Source organism: Oncorhynchus gorbuscha, unplaced genomic scaffold (assembly GCF_021184085.1).
Source record: "Oncorhynchus gorbuscha isolate QuinsamMale2020 ecotype Even-year unplaced genomic scaffold, OgorEven_v1.0 Un_scaffold_794, whole genome shotgun sequence".
Classification (NCBI taxonomy): domain Eukaryota; kingdom Metazoa; phylum Chordata; class Actinopteri; order Salmoniformes; family Salmonidae; genus Oncorhynchus; species Oncorhynchus gorbuscha.
Genome location: NW_025745813.1, coordinates 106,773 through 119,579, shown reverse-complemented (window position 1 = coordinate 119,579; position 12,807 = coordinate 106,773). Strand labels below are relative to the sequence as shown.

At 46.2% G+C, this 12,807-nt stretch overlaps 1 protein-coding gene across 1 annotated transcript in view; it reads left to right on the top strand.

The window, feature by feature from the left end:
* Window positions 1-12,807, top strand: part of LOC124020271 (myosin-11-like) — a 125,859-nt gene that overhangs the window by 41,056 nt on the left and 71,996 nt on the right. Inside the window, 6 exon segments of the mRNA XM_046335616.1 lie at window positions 1,807-1,902; window positions 4,181-4,299; window positions 8,429-8,581; window positions 10,032-10,205; window positions 10,399-10,572; window positions 12,448-12,562. Of these exon segments, the coding sequence (XP_046191572.1) occupies window positions 1,807-1,902; window positions 4,181-4,299; window positions 8,429-8,581; window positions 10,032-10,205; window positions 10,399-10,572; window positions 12,448-12,562 (831 nt within the window).

Below are 12,807 nucleotides of genomic sequence, written 5' to 3'. Positions count from 1 at the left end.
TAGGTAGGAGTAGGGCTCTCTCTCTTGAGGATGTGGGGATAGGTAGGAGTAGGGCTCTCTCTCTTGAGGATGTGGGGATAGGTAGGAGTAGGGCTCGCTCTCTCTTGAGGATGTGGGGATAGGTAGGGGTAGGGCTCTCTCTCTTGAGGATGTGGGGATAGGTAGGGGTAGGGCTCTCTCTCTTGAGGATGTGGGGATAGGTAGGAGTAGGGCTCTCTCTCTTGAGGATGTGGGGATAGGTAGGAGTAGGGCTCTCTCTCTTGAGGATGTGGGGATAGGTAGGAGTAGGGCTCTCTCTCTTGAGGATGTGGGGATAGGTAGGAGTAGGGCTCTCTCTCTTGAGGATGTGGGGATAGGTAGGAGTAGGGCTCTCTCTCTTGAGGACGTGGGGATAGGTAGGGGTAGGGCTCTCTCTCTTGAGGATGTGGGGATAGGTAGGAGTAGGGCTCTCTCTCTTGAGGATGTGGGGATAGGTAGGGAGGGCTCTCTCTCTTGAGGATGTGGGGATAGGTAGGAGTAGGGCTCTCTTGAGGATGTGGGGATAGGTAGGAGTAGGGCTCTCTCTCTTGAGGATGTGGGGATAGGTAGGAGTAGGGCTCTCTCTCTTGAGGATGTGGGGATAGGTAGGAGTAGGGCTCTCTCTCTTGAGGATGTGGGGATAGGTAGGAGTAGGGCTCTCTCTCTTGAGGATGTGGGGAGGGCTCTCTCTCTTGAGGAGGTAGGTAGGTAGGGCTCTCTCTCTTGAGGATGTGGGGATAGGTAGGAGATAGGGCTCTCTCTCTTGAGGATGTGGGGATAGGTAGGAGTAGGGCTCTCTCTCTCTCTCTCTTGAGGATGTGGGGATAGGTAGGAGTAGGGCTCTCTCTCTTGAGGATGTGGGGATAGGTAGGAGTAGGGCTCTCTCTCTTGAGGATGTGGGGATAGGTAGGAGTAGGGCTCTCTCTCTTGAGGACTTGAGGATGTGGGGATAGGTAGGGGTAGGGCTCTCTCTTGAGGACGTGGGGATAGGTAGGGGTAGGGCTCTCTCTCTTGAGGATGTGGGGATAGGTAGGGGTAGGGGCTCTCTCTTGAGGATGTGGGGATAGGTAGGAGTAGGGCTCTCTCTCTTGAGGATGTGGGGATAGGTAGGAGTAGGGCTCTCTCTCTTGAGGATGTGGGGATAGGTAGGAGTAGGGCTCTCTCTCTTGAGGATGTGGGGATAGGTAGGGGTAGGGCTCTCTCTCTTGAGGATGTGGGGATAGGTAGGAGTAGGGCTCTCTCTCTTGAGGATGTGGGGATAGGTAGGAGTAGGGCTCTCTCTCTTGAGGATGTGGGGATAGGTCTCTCTCTCTTGAGGATGTGGGGATAGGTAGGAGTAGGGCTCTCTCTCTTGAGGATGTGGGGATAGGTAGGAGTAGGGCTCTCTCTGAGGATTGAGGATGTGGGGATAGGTAGGAGTAGGGCTCTCTCTCTTGAGGATGTGGGGATAGGGGGAGGGCTCTCTCTCTTGAGGATGTGGGGTAGGGGGTAGGGCTCTCTCTCTTGAGGATGTGGGGATAGGTAGGGGGTAGGGCTCTCTCTTGAGGATGTGGGGATAGGTAGGAGCTCTCTCTCTTGAGGATGTGGGGATAGGAGTAGGGCTCTCTCTCTTGAGGATGGGGATAGGGGGATGAGGGCTCTCTCTTGAGGAGGTAGGAGTAGGGCTCTCTCTCTTGAGGATGTGGGGATAGGTAGGAGTAGGGCTCTCTCTCTTTCTGTTGTCTCTCTCAGTGATGTCTGTCTCTCCTCCCACTCTCCTCATCCCTCTCTCTTCTCTCCTCTCTCTAGGCATGATGAAGGTGGTCTCCACTGTGCTCCAGCTGGGGAACATTAAGTTCAACAAGGAGAGGAACAATGAGCAGGCCACCATGCCCGACAACACAGGTGATACATGACATCACACAGGTAGTAACCCAGGTGAAACATGACATCACACAGGTAGTAACCCAGGTGAAACATGACATCACACAGGTAGTAACCCAGGTGATACATGACATCACACAGGTAGTAACCCAGGTGATACATGACATCACACAGGTAGTAACCCAGGTGAAACATGACATCACACAGGTAGTAGCAGCAATTTGTTAGACATGACATCACGCAGGTAGGAGAAAAACAGGTTAGACATGACATCACACAGGTAGGAGCAACACAGGTGAGACATGACATCACACAGGTAGGAGAAACACAGGTTAGACATGACATCACACAGGTAGGAGCAACACAGGTGAGACATGACATCACACAGGTAGGAGAAACACAGGTTAGACATGACATCACACAGGTAGGAGCAACACAGGTGAGACATGACATCACACAGGTAGGAGAAACACAGGTGAGACATGACATCACACAGGTAGAATCAACACAAGTTAGACATGACATCACACAGGTAGAATCAACACAGGTGAGACATGACATCACACAGGTAGGAGAAACACAGGTGAGACATGACATCACACGGGTAGAATCAACACAGGTGAGACATGACACCACACAGGTAGAATCAACACAGGTGAGACATGACATCACACAGGTAGGAGCAACACAGGTGAGACATGACATCACACAGGTAGAATCAACACAGGTGAGACATGACATCACACAGGTAGGAGAAACACAGGTGAGACATGACATCACACAGGTAGGAGCAACACAGGTTAGACATTACATCATAAAGGTAGGGGCAACACAGTTGAGACATGACATCACACAGGTAGTAACAACATAGGTGTGACATGACATCACACAGGTAGTAACAACATAGGTGTGACATGACATCACACAGGTAGTAACCACACAGGTGTGACATGACATCACACAGGTAGTAACCACACAGGTGTGACATGACATCACACAGGTAGTAACCACACAGGTGTGACATGACATCACACAGGTAGAATCAACACAGGTGAGACATGACATCACACAGGTAGGAGCAACACAAGTGAGACATGACATCACACAGGTAGGAGCAACACAGGTGAGACATGACATCACACAGGTAGAATCAACACAGGTGAGACATGACATCACACAGGTAGGAGAAACACAGGTGAGACATGACATCACACAGGTAGGAGCAACACAGGTGTGACATGACATCACACAGGTAGGAGAAACACAGGTGAGACATGACATCACACAGGTAGTAACCACATAGGTGAGACATGACATCACACAGGTAGAATCAACACAGGTGAGACATGACATCACACGGGTAGAATCAACACAGGTGAGACATGACACCACACAGGTAGAATCAACACAGGTGAGACATGACATCACACAGGTAGGAGCAACACAGATAGCAACATAGTTTGTTCACAGTAACACAAGCTTGAAACAAGCTACAGTTTACATTTAGCACAGATAACACAGAGAGGAAATCACAGGTAAGAAAGACAGCAGGTAACATACCACTAACACAGGTAAGAAAGATAACAGGTAACATACTACGAACACAGGTAAGAAAGATAACAGGTAACATACCACTAACACAGGTAAGAAAGACAACAGGTAACATACCACTAACACAGGTAAGAAAGACAACAGGTAACATACCACAAACACAGGTAAGAAAGACAACAGGTAACATACCACTAACACAGGTAAGAAAGACAACAGGTAACATACCACTAACACAGGTAAGAAAGACAACAGGTAACATACCACTAACACAGGTAAGAAAGACAACAGGTAACATACCACTAACACAGGTAAGAAAGACAACAGGTAACATACCACTAACACAGGTAAGAAAGACAACAGGTAACATACCACTAACACAGGTAAGAAAGACAACAGGTAACATACCACTAACACAGGTAAGAAAGACAACAGGTAACATACCACTAACACAGGTAAGAAAGACAACAGGTAACATACCACTAACACAGGTAAGAAAGACAACAGGTAACATACCACTAACACAGGTAAGAAAGACAACAGGTAACATACCACTAACACAGGTAAGAAAGATAACAGGTAACATACAGTACAACTAATCTTTCTCTCTCTCTTTCCATTTCTCCTCTTCTCTTCTCTCTCTCTTCCTCCCTTCTCTCTCTCTCACTCCTCCCCCCCTCTCTCTCCTCCTCCCCCCTCCCCTCTCTCTCTCTTCCTCCCACCTCCCCCTCTCTTCTCTCTCTCTCTTCAGCGGCTCAGAAAGTGTGCCACCTGCAGGGTATCAACGTAACAGACTTCACCCGTTCCGTCCTCACCCCCCGTATCAAGGTGGGCAGAGAGGTGGTGCAGAAGGCTCAGACCAAGGAGCAGGTACTCTTCTATTCTACTCTATTCTATTCACCTATATTCTGTTCTTCAGTATTATATTATACTCCATTCTACTCTATTATATTCTACTCTGCTCTACTCTATTATATTAAATTCTACTTTATTATATTCATCTCTACTCTATTCTATTATATTCTACTCTGCTCTACTCTATTATATTAAATTCTACTTTATTCTATTCTACTCGGTTCTACTTTGTTATATTTTACTCTATTATGTTCAACTCTACTCTATTCAACTCTACTCTGTTCTACTCTATTCTATTCAACTCGACTCTATTCAACTCTACTCTATTCTACTCTACTCAATTTACTATATTCTATTCTGCTCTATTCGACTGTTTTCTACTCTACTCTGTATTTTATTCTATTCTACTGTATTCTGTTCTGCTCTATTCGACTGTTTTCTACTCTACTCTGTATTTTATTCTATTCTACTGTATTCTGTTCTGTTCTATTCTACTGTTTTCTACTCTACTCTGTATTTTATTCTATTCTACTGTATTCTGTTCTGTTCTATTCTACTGTTTTCTACTCTACTCTGTATTTTACTCGATTCTATTCTACTATATTCTATTCTGTTCTATTCTACTGTTTTCTACTCTACTCTGTATTTTATTCTATTCTACTATATTCTGTTCTGTTCTATTTTTCGATTTCTACTATATTCTGTTTTCTATTCTACTCTACTCTGTATTTTACTCTATTCTATTCTACTATATTCTATTCTGTTCTATTCTACTGTTTTCTACTCTACTCTGTATTTTATTCTATTCTACTATATTCTATTCTGCTCTATTCGACTGTTTTCTACTCTACTCTGTATTCTACTCTATTCTATTCTACTATATTCTATTCGACTCTTTTCTGTTCTACTTTATTATGTTGTTTTATGCTCTGTTCTATTCAACTATAGTATATTCTGCTCTATTCTATTTTATTCTACTCTATTATATTCAACTCTAAACTACTGTAATCTACCCAATTCTATTCAACTCTATTCTATTCAACTCTACTCTATTCAACTCTACTCTATTCTATTCAACTCTGTATTCAACTCTACTCTATTCTATTCAACTCTACTCTATTCAACTCTACTCTATTCTATTCAACTCTACTCTACTCTATTCAACTCAACTCTATTCTATTCAACTCTACTCTATTCAACTCTACTCTATTCAACTCTACTCTATTCTATTCAACTCTGTTTGACTCCATTCTATTATGTTCTACTCTATTCTATTGTACTCTATTATACTCTAATTTATTCTGTTATAAGCTATTCTACTCTATTGTGTTGTATTCAAATATACACTACTCGAATCTACTCTATTCTATTCTATTAAACTCCCTTCTTCCCTTTAATCAACTATTATGTTCTACTCTAGTCTTCTCTACTATATTCTACTCTATTCAACACTACTCTATTCTACTCTGTTCTACTCTATTTTCTACTACTCTATGTTCTATTATGTTCTACCCTATTCTACTCTGTTCTATTCAACTCTACACTATTCTAATCTACTCTAGTTAACTCTACTCTATTCAACTCTATTCTATTATATTCTACTCTATTCTAATATATTATATTCTACTCTATTATATTCTACTCTATTCTAATCTACTCTATTCTAATCTACTATATTTAACTCTACTCTACTCTATTCAACTCTAATCTATTATATTCTAATATATTATATTCTACTCTGTTCTACTCTATGTTCTACTACTCTATGTTCTATTATGTTCTACCCTATTCTACTCTGTTCTATTCAACTCTACACTATTCTAACCTACTCTAGTTAACTCTACTCTATTCAACTCTAGTCTACTCTAGATATTCTACTCTATTCTAATATATTATATTCTACTCTATTATATTCTACTCTATTCTACTCTAATCTATTACATTCTACTCTATTCTAATCTATTATATTCTACTGTATTCTAATCTATTCTACTATATTATATTCTAATCTATTATATTCTACTCTATTCTACCCTACTCTAGTCTAATCTACTATATTTAACTCTACTCTACTCTATTAATCTCTAATATATTATATTCTACTCTATTCTACTCTATTCAACTCTACTCTATTCTACTCTATTCTACTCTCTATTCTACTCTATTCTACTCTACTCAACTCTATTCTACTCTACTCTATTCTACTCTACTCTATTCTACTCTATTCTACTCTACTCAACGCTATTCTACTCTACTCTATTTTATTATTCTCTTGTCTATTGTATTCTACTCTATTCTACTCTACTCTATTTTATTATTCTCTAGTCTATTGTATTCTACTCTATTCTATTCTAGATTCAACTTAATTGTACAATACCTTCCTCTCACATGTTCAGTTAAAAGTTTAATCTTATTTTCAACAGAGACCTGGCAACATATAATGTATCTGAAGCCATAAGTAGTTATAGTACATAGCCCTTCTCTAGGAGAAGCTTTAGTCAGAGACAGGACTGTACGTGGAGGCAGACCAGATGTTATGGTACATAGCCCTTCTTTAGGAGAAGCTTTAGTCAGAGACAGGACTGTACGTGGAGGCAGACCAGATGACGTTTCACACACTCACTGTCTCTCTCTCTCTCTCCTCTCTCTCTCTCCCTCTCTCCCCCTTCCTCCCTCCCTCTCTCCCCCTCCCTCTCTCCCTCTCTCTCTCTCCTTCTCCCTCTCTCCCTCTCCCTCTCCCTCTCTCCCCCTTCCTCCCTCCCTCTCTCCCCCTCCCTCTCTCCCTCTCTTTCTCTCCTTCTCCCTCCCTCCCTCTCTCTCCCCTCCCTCTCTCCCTCTCTCTCTCTCCTTCTCCCCTCTCCCTCTCCCTCTCCCTCTCTCCCTCTCCCTCTCCCTCTCTCCCCCTCCCTCTCTCCTTCTCCCCCTCCCTCTCTCTCTCTCCCCCCCCTCCCTCTCTCCTTCTCCCTCCCTCTCTCCCCCTCCCTCTCTCCCCCTCCCTCTCTCCCCCTCTCTCCTTCTCCCCCTCCCCCTCCCTCTCTCCCCCTTCCTCCCTCCCTCTCTCCCCCTCCCTCTCTCCCCCTCCCTCTCTCCTCTCTCTCTCCTTCTCCCTCTCCTCCTTCTCCCTCTCTCCCTCTCTCCCTCCCTCCCTCTCTCCCCCTCCCTCCCTCTCTCCCCCTCCCTCTCTCCTTCCCCCTCCCTCTCTCCCTCTCTCCCTCTCCCTCTCTCCCCCTTCTCCCCCTCTCTCCCTCCCTCTCCCCTCCCCCCTCCCTCCCCCTCCCCTCTCTCCCTCTCCCTCTCTCCCCCTCCCCTCTCCCTCTCTCCCTCTCTCCCCCTCCCCTCCCTCTCCCCCTCCCTCTCTCCCCTCTCCCTCTCTCCCCCTCCCTCCCTCCCTCTCCCCCTCCCTCTCTCCTTCCCCCTCTCCCTCTCTCCCTCTCCCTCTCTCCCCCTCCTTCTCCCCCTCCCTCTCTCCCTCTCCCTCTCTCCCCCTCCCTCCCCTCTCTCCCCCCCTCCCTCCCTCTCTCCCCCTCCCTCTCTCCTCCCCCCCTCCCTCTCTCCCTCTCTCCTTCTCCCCCTCCCTCTCTCCCCCTCCCTCTCTCCCTCTCTCTCCCCCCCCCCTCCCTCTCTCCCCCTCTCTCCTTCTCCCTCCCTCCCTCCTCTCTCCCCCTCCCTCCCCCCTCCCTCCCCCTCCCTCCCTCTCCTCCCCCTCCCTCTCTCCCTCTCTCCCTCTCCCTCTCTCCCTCCCCCTCTCCCCTCTCTCTCCCTCTCTCCCCCTCCTCTCCCTCTCTCCCCCCCTCTCTCCCTCTCCCTCTCCCCTCCCTCCCTCTCCCTCTCCCTCTCTCCCCCTCCCTTCTCCCCCTCCCCTCTCTCCCTCTCCCTCCCTCTCCCCCTCCCTCCCCCTCCCCTCTCTCCCCCCTCCCTCTCTCCTTCCCCCTCCCCTCTCTCCCTCTCTCCCCCTCCCTCTCTCCTTCTCCCCCTCTCTCCCTCTCTCCCCCTCCCTCTCTCCCCCTCCCTCCCTCTCTCTCCCCTCCCTCATTCCCCCTCCCTCTCTCCTTCTCCCCCTCCCTCTCTCCTTCTCCCCCCTCCCTCCCTCTCCCCCTCCCCCTCCCTCCCTCTCCCCCTCCCTCTCTCCCTCCCTCTCCCCCAGGCTGACTTTGCCATCGAGGCCCTAGCGAAGGCCATGTATGAGAGGTTGTTCAGGTGGATCCTGGCCAGGGTGAATAAGACTCTGGATAAGGCCAAACGTAAAGGAGCATCATTCCTGGGGATCCTCGACATCGCTGGCTTCGAAATCTTTGAGGTGAGATTGAGGAGCATCCTCTTTAAATTGACAGAGAAAGGAATTCAGCAGGGGTCCCGTGAGGCCAGTTGGTAGCTCATGGCGCATCGCAACGCCAAGGTTGTGGGTTCGATTTCCATGGAGGACCGGTAAAATAAAATGATGTACCCACGACTGTAATTCACTCTGGATTCGAGCATCTGCTATATTACTGAAATTTAAACCATTTAAAATGGGTAAACGTAGCGATTTGGGAGCCCCATCTACCTCCCAAAAGGGACATTTCCCCAGAACATTAACTACTATGATTATTATTTTCCCACAATTAAAAACACCCCCTACGACCCTGGTCAAAGTAGTGCACTAAATAGGGAATAGGGTGTCATTTGGGATGCAGACCTGATGTACAGGACTATGAGGTGAGCAGTACCTCTATGTTCACATCCATCTCTCCCATCTCCCCTCCTCAGGGACTACCAGGGTACTGTAGCTCTGTGTAAACCACTATGTACCTTCTCCTTCTCCTCAGGGACTACCATGGTACTGTAGCTCTGTGTAAACCACTATGTATCTTCTCCTTCTCCTCAGGGACTACCATGGTACTGTAGCTCTGTGTAAACCACTATGTACCTTCTCCTTCTCCTCAGGGACTACCAGGTACTGTAGCTCTGTGTAAACCACTATGTACCTTCTCCTCAGGGACTACCACGGTACTGTAGATCTGTGTAAACCACTATTTACCTTCTCCTCAGGGACTACCAGGGTACTGTAGCTCTGTGTAAACCACTATGTACCTTCTGCTTCTCCTCAGGGACTACCACGGTACTGTAGATCTGTGTAAATCACTATGTACCTTCTCCTCAGGGACTACCACGGTACTGTAGCTCTGTGTAAACCACTATGTACCTTCTCCTCAGGGACTACCACGGTACTGTAGATCTGTGTAAACCACTATGTACCTTCTCCTCAGGGACTACCACGGTACTGTAGCTCTGTGTAAACCACTATGTACCTTCTCCTCAGGGACTACCACGGTACTGTAGCTCTGTGTAAACCACTATGTACCTTCTCCTTCTCCTCAGGAACTACCACGGTACTGTAGCTCTGTGTAAACCACTATGTACCTTCTCCTCAGGGACTACCACAGTACTGTAGCTCTGTGTAAACCACTATGTACCTTCTCCTTCTCCTCAGGGACTACCACGGTACTGTAGCTCTGTGTAAACCACTATGTACCTTCTCCTCAGGGACTACCACAGTACTGTAGCTCTGTGTAAACCACTATGTATCTTCTCCTTCTCCTCAGGGACTACCATGGTACTGTAGCTCTGTGTAAACCACTATGTACCTTCTCCTTCTCCTCAGGGACTACCACGGTACTGTAGATCTGTGTAAACCACTATTTACCTTCTCCTCAGGGACTACCACGGTACTGTAGCTCTGTGTAAACCACTATGTACCTTCTCCTCAGGACAACTCGTTTGAGCAGCTGTGCATCAACTACACCAACGAGCGTCTGCAGCAGCTGTTCAACCACACCATGTTTATCCTGGAGCAGGAGGAGTACAAGAGAGAGGGGATCGACTGGGCCTTCATAGACTTCGGCCTGGACCTGCAGCCCTGCATCGAGCTCATCGAGAGACCGGTAACACACACACACACACACAGAGACACACATACTGTACACATTGAACCTACAGCAATGCACACACGGATGGGTGCCGGTTCCCTAAAGCTAACCCTCCCCTCACCCTTCTAGAACAATCCTCCAGGTATCTTAGCTCTGTTAGATGAGGAGTGCTGGATCCCTAAAGCTAACCCTCCCCCCACCCTTCTAGAACAATCCTCCAGGTATCTTGGCTCTGTTGGACGAGGAGTGCTGGTTCCCTAAAGCCACAGACTTGTCCTTCGTTGAGAAGCTGATGAACACACACACGTCCCACTGCAAGTTCTCCAAACCCAAATCACTCAAAGACAAGACTGCCTTCTCTGTTCTCCACTACGCCGGCAAGGTGAGATTATATATTTCTGTCTGAAGAGTTCTCCACTACGCTGGCAAGGTGAGATTATATATTTCTGTCTGAAGAGTTCTTCACTAGGCCGGCAGGGTGAGATGAGATTATATATTTCTGTCTGAAGAGTTCTCCACTATGCCGGCAGGGTGAGGTGAGATTATATATTTCTGTCTGAATAGTTCTTCACGAGGCTGGTAGGGTGAGATTATATATTTCTGTTTGAAGAGTTCTCCACTAGGCCGGCAGGGTGAGATTATATATTTCTGTCTGAAGAGTTCTTCACTAGGCCGGCAGGGTGAGATGAGATTATATATTTCTGTCTGAAGAGTTCTTCACTAGGGCGGCAGGGTGAGATGAGATTATATATTTCTGTCTGAAGAGTTCTTCACTAGGCCGGCAGGGTGAGATTATATATTTCTGTCTGAAGAGTTCTTCACGAGGCCGGCAGGGTGAGATGAGATTATATATTTCTGTCTGAAGAGTTCTTCACTAGGCCGGCAGGGTGAGATGAGATTATATATTTCTGTCTGAAGAGTTCTTCACTAGGCCAGCAGGGTGAGATGAGATTATATGTAGGTGGTCTACAACAGGGCCAGCTGGCTGATTAATAACATGGTTGTGTTGTGGTTGTGGTTATGTTGTGTTGTGGTTGTGGTTATGTTGTGTTGTGGTTGTGGTTATGTTGTGTTGTGGTTGTGTTATGTTGTGTTGTGGTTGTGGTTATGTTGTGGTTATGTTGTGTTGTGTTGTGTTGTGTTGTGGTTGTGTTGTTGTGTTGTGGTTGTGGTTATGTTGTGTTGTGGTTGTGGTTATGTTGTGGTTGTGGTTATGTTGTGTTGTGGTTGTGTTGTGTTTGTGGTTGTGTTGTGTTGTGGTTGTGTTGTGGTTATGTTGTGTTGTGGTTGTGGTTATGTTATACAGTAGGTGATCTACAACAGTGCCAGCTGGCTGACGGAGAACAATGGTTGTGTTGTGGTTGTGTTGTGGTTATGTTGTGTTGTGGTTGTGGTTATGTTGTGTTGTGGTTGTGTTATACAGTAGGTGATCTACAACAGTGCCAGCTGGCTGACGGAGAACAATGGTTGTGTTGTGGTTGTGGTTATGTTGTGGTTGTGGTTATGTTGTGTTGTGGTTGTGTTGTGTTGTGGTTGTGTTATACAGTAGGTGATCTACAACAGTGCCAGCTGGCTGACGGAGAACAATGGTTGTGTTGTGGTTATGGTTATGTTGTGTTGTGGTTGTGGTTATGTTGTGTTGTGGTTGTGGTTATGTTGTGTTGTGGATATGTTGTTTTATGATCGTGATTGTGTTACAGGTGGACTACAATGGGGACAGCTGATTGAAGGAGAACATGGTTGTGGTTGTGTTATGGTTGTGTTGTGTTGTGGTTGTGTTATGTTTGTGTTGTGGTTGTGTTGTGGTTGTGTTATGGTTGTGTTATGTTTGTGTTGTGGTTGTGTTATGGTTGTGTTATGTTTGTGTTGTGGTTGTGTTATGGTTGTGTTATGTTTGTGTTGTGGTTGTGTTGTGGTTGTGTTATGGTTGTGTTATGTTTGTGTTGTGGTTGTGTTATGGTTGTGTTATGTTTGTGTTGTGGTTGTGTTATGGTTGTGTTATGGTTGTGTTGTGGTTGTGTTATGGTTGTGTTATGGTTGTGTTATGTTTGTGTTGTGGTTGTGTTATGGTTGTGTTATGGTTGTGTTGTGGTTGTGTTATGGTTGTGTTGTGGTTGTGTTATGGTTGTGTTGTGGTTGTGTTATGGTTGTGTTGTGGTTGTGACATGGTTGTGTTGTGGTTGTGTTATGTTTGTGTTGTGGTTGTGTTATGGTTGTGTTGTGGTTGTGTTATGGTTGTATTGTGGTTGTGTTATAGGTGGACTACAACGGGGCCAACTGGCTGACTAAGAACATGGACCCTCTGAATGACAACGTGACGGCTCTCCTCAACAACTCATCCAACCCCTTCATACAGGACCTCTGGAAGGATGGTGAGCCACAGGAAGCGTCCCAAAATGGCACCCTGTTCCCTAAGTGGTACACTACGTTAGACCAGGCCCCATAGCACTCTGGTCAAAAGTAGTGCACTGTATATAAGGAATAGGGTTCTATTTAGGATGCAAGCACAGTTGGTCTACTACAGATTCACTTTACTGTACTCCTATCAGTATTCTTCAGTATTCTAAAGTATTCAGTCTCTCCTTCTTGCCTGTCACCTGTTCTTCTCCCTCCCTCT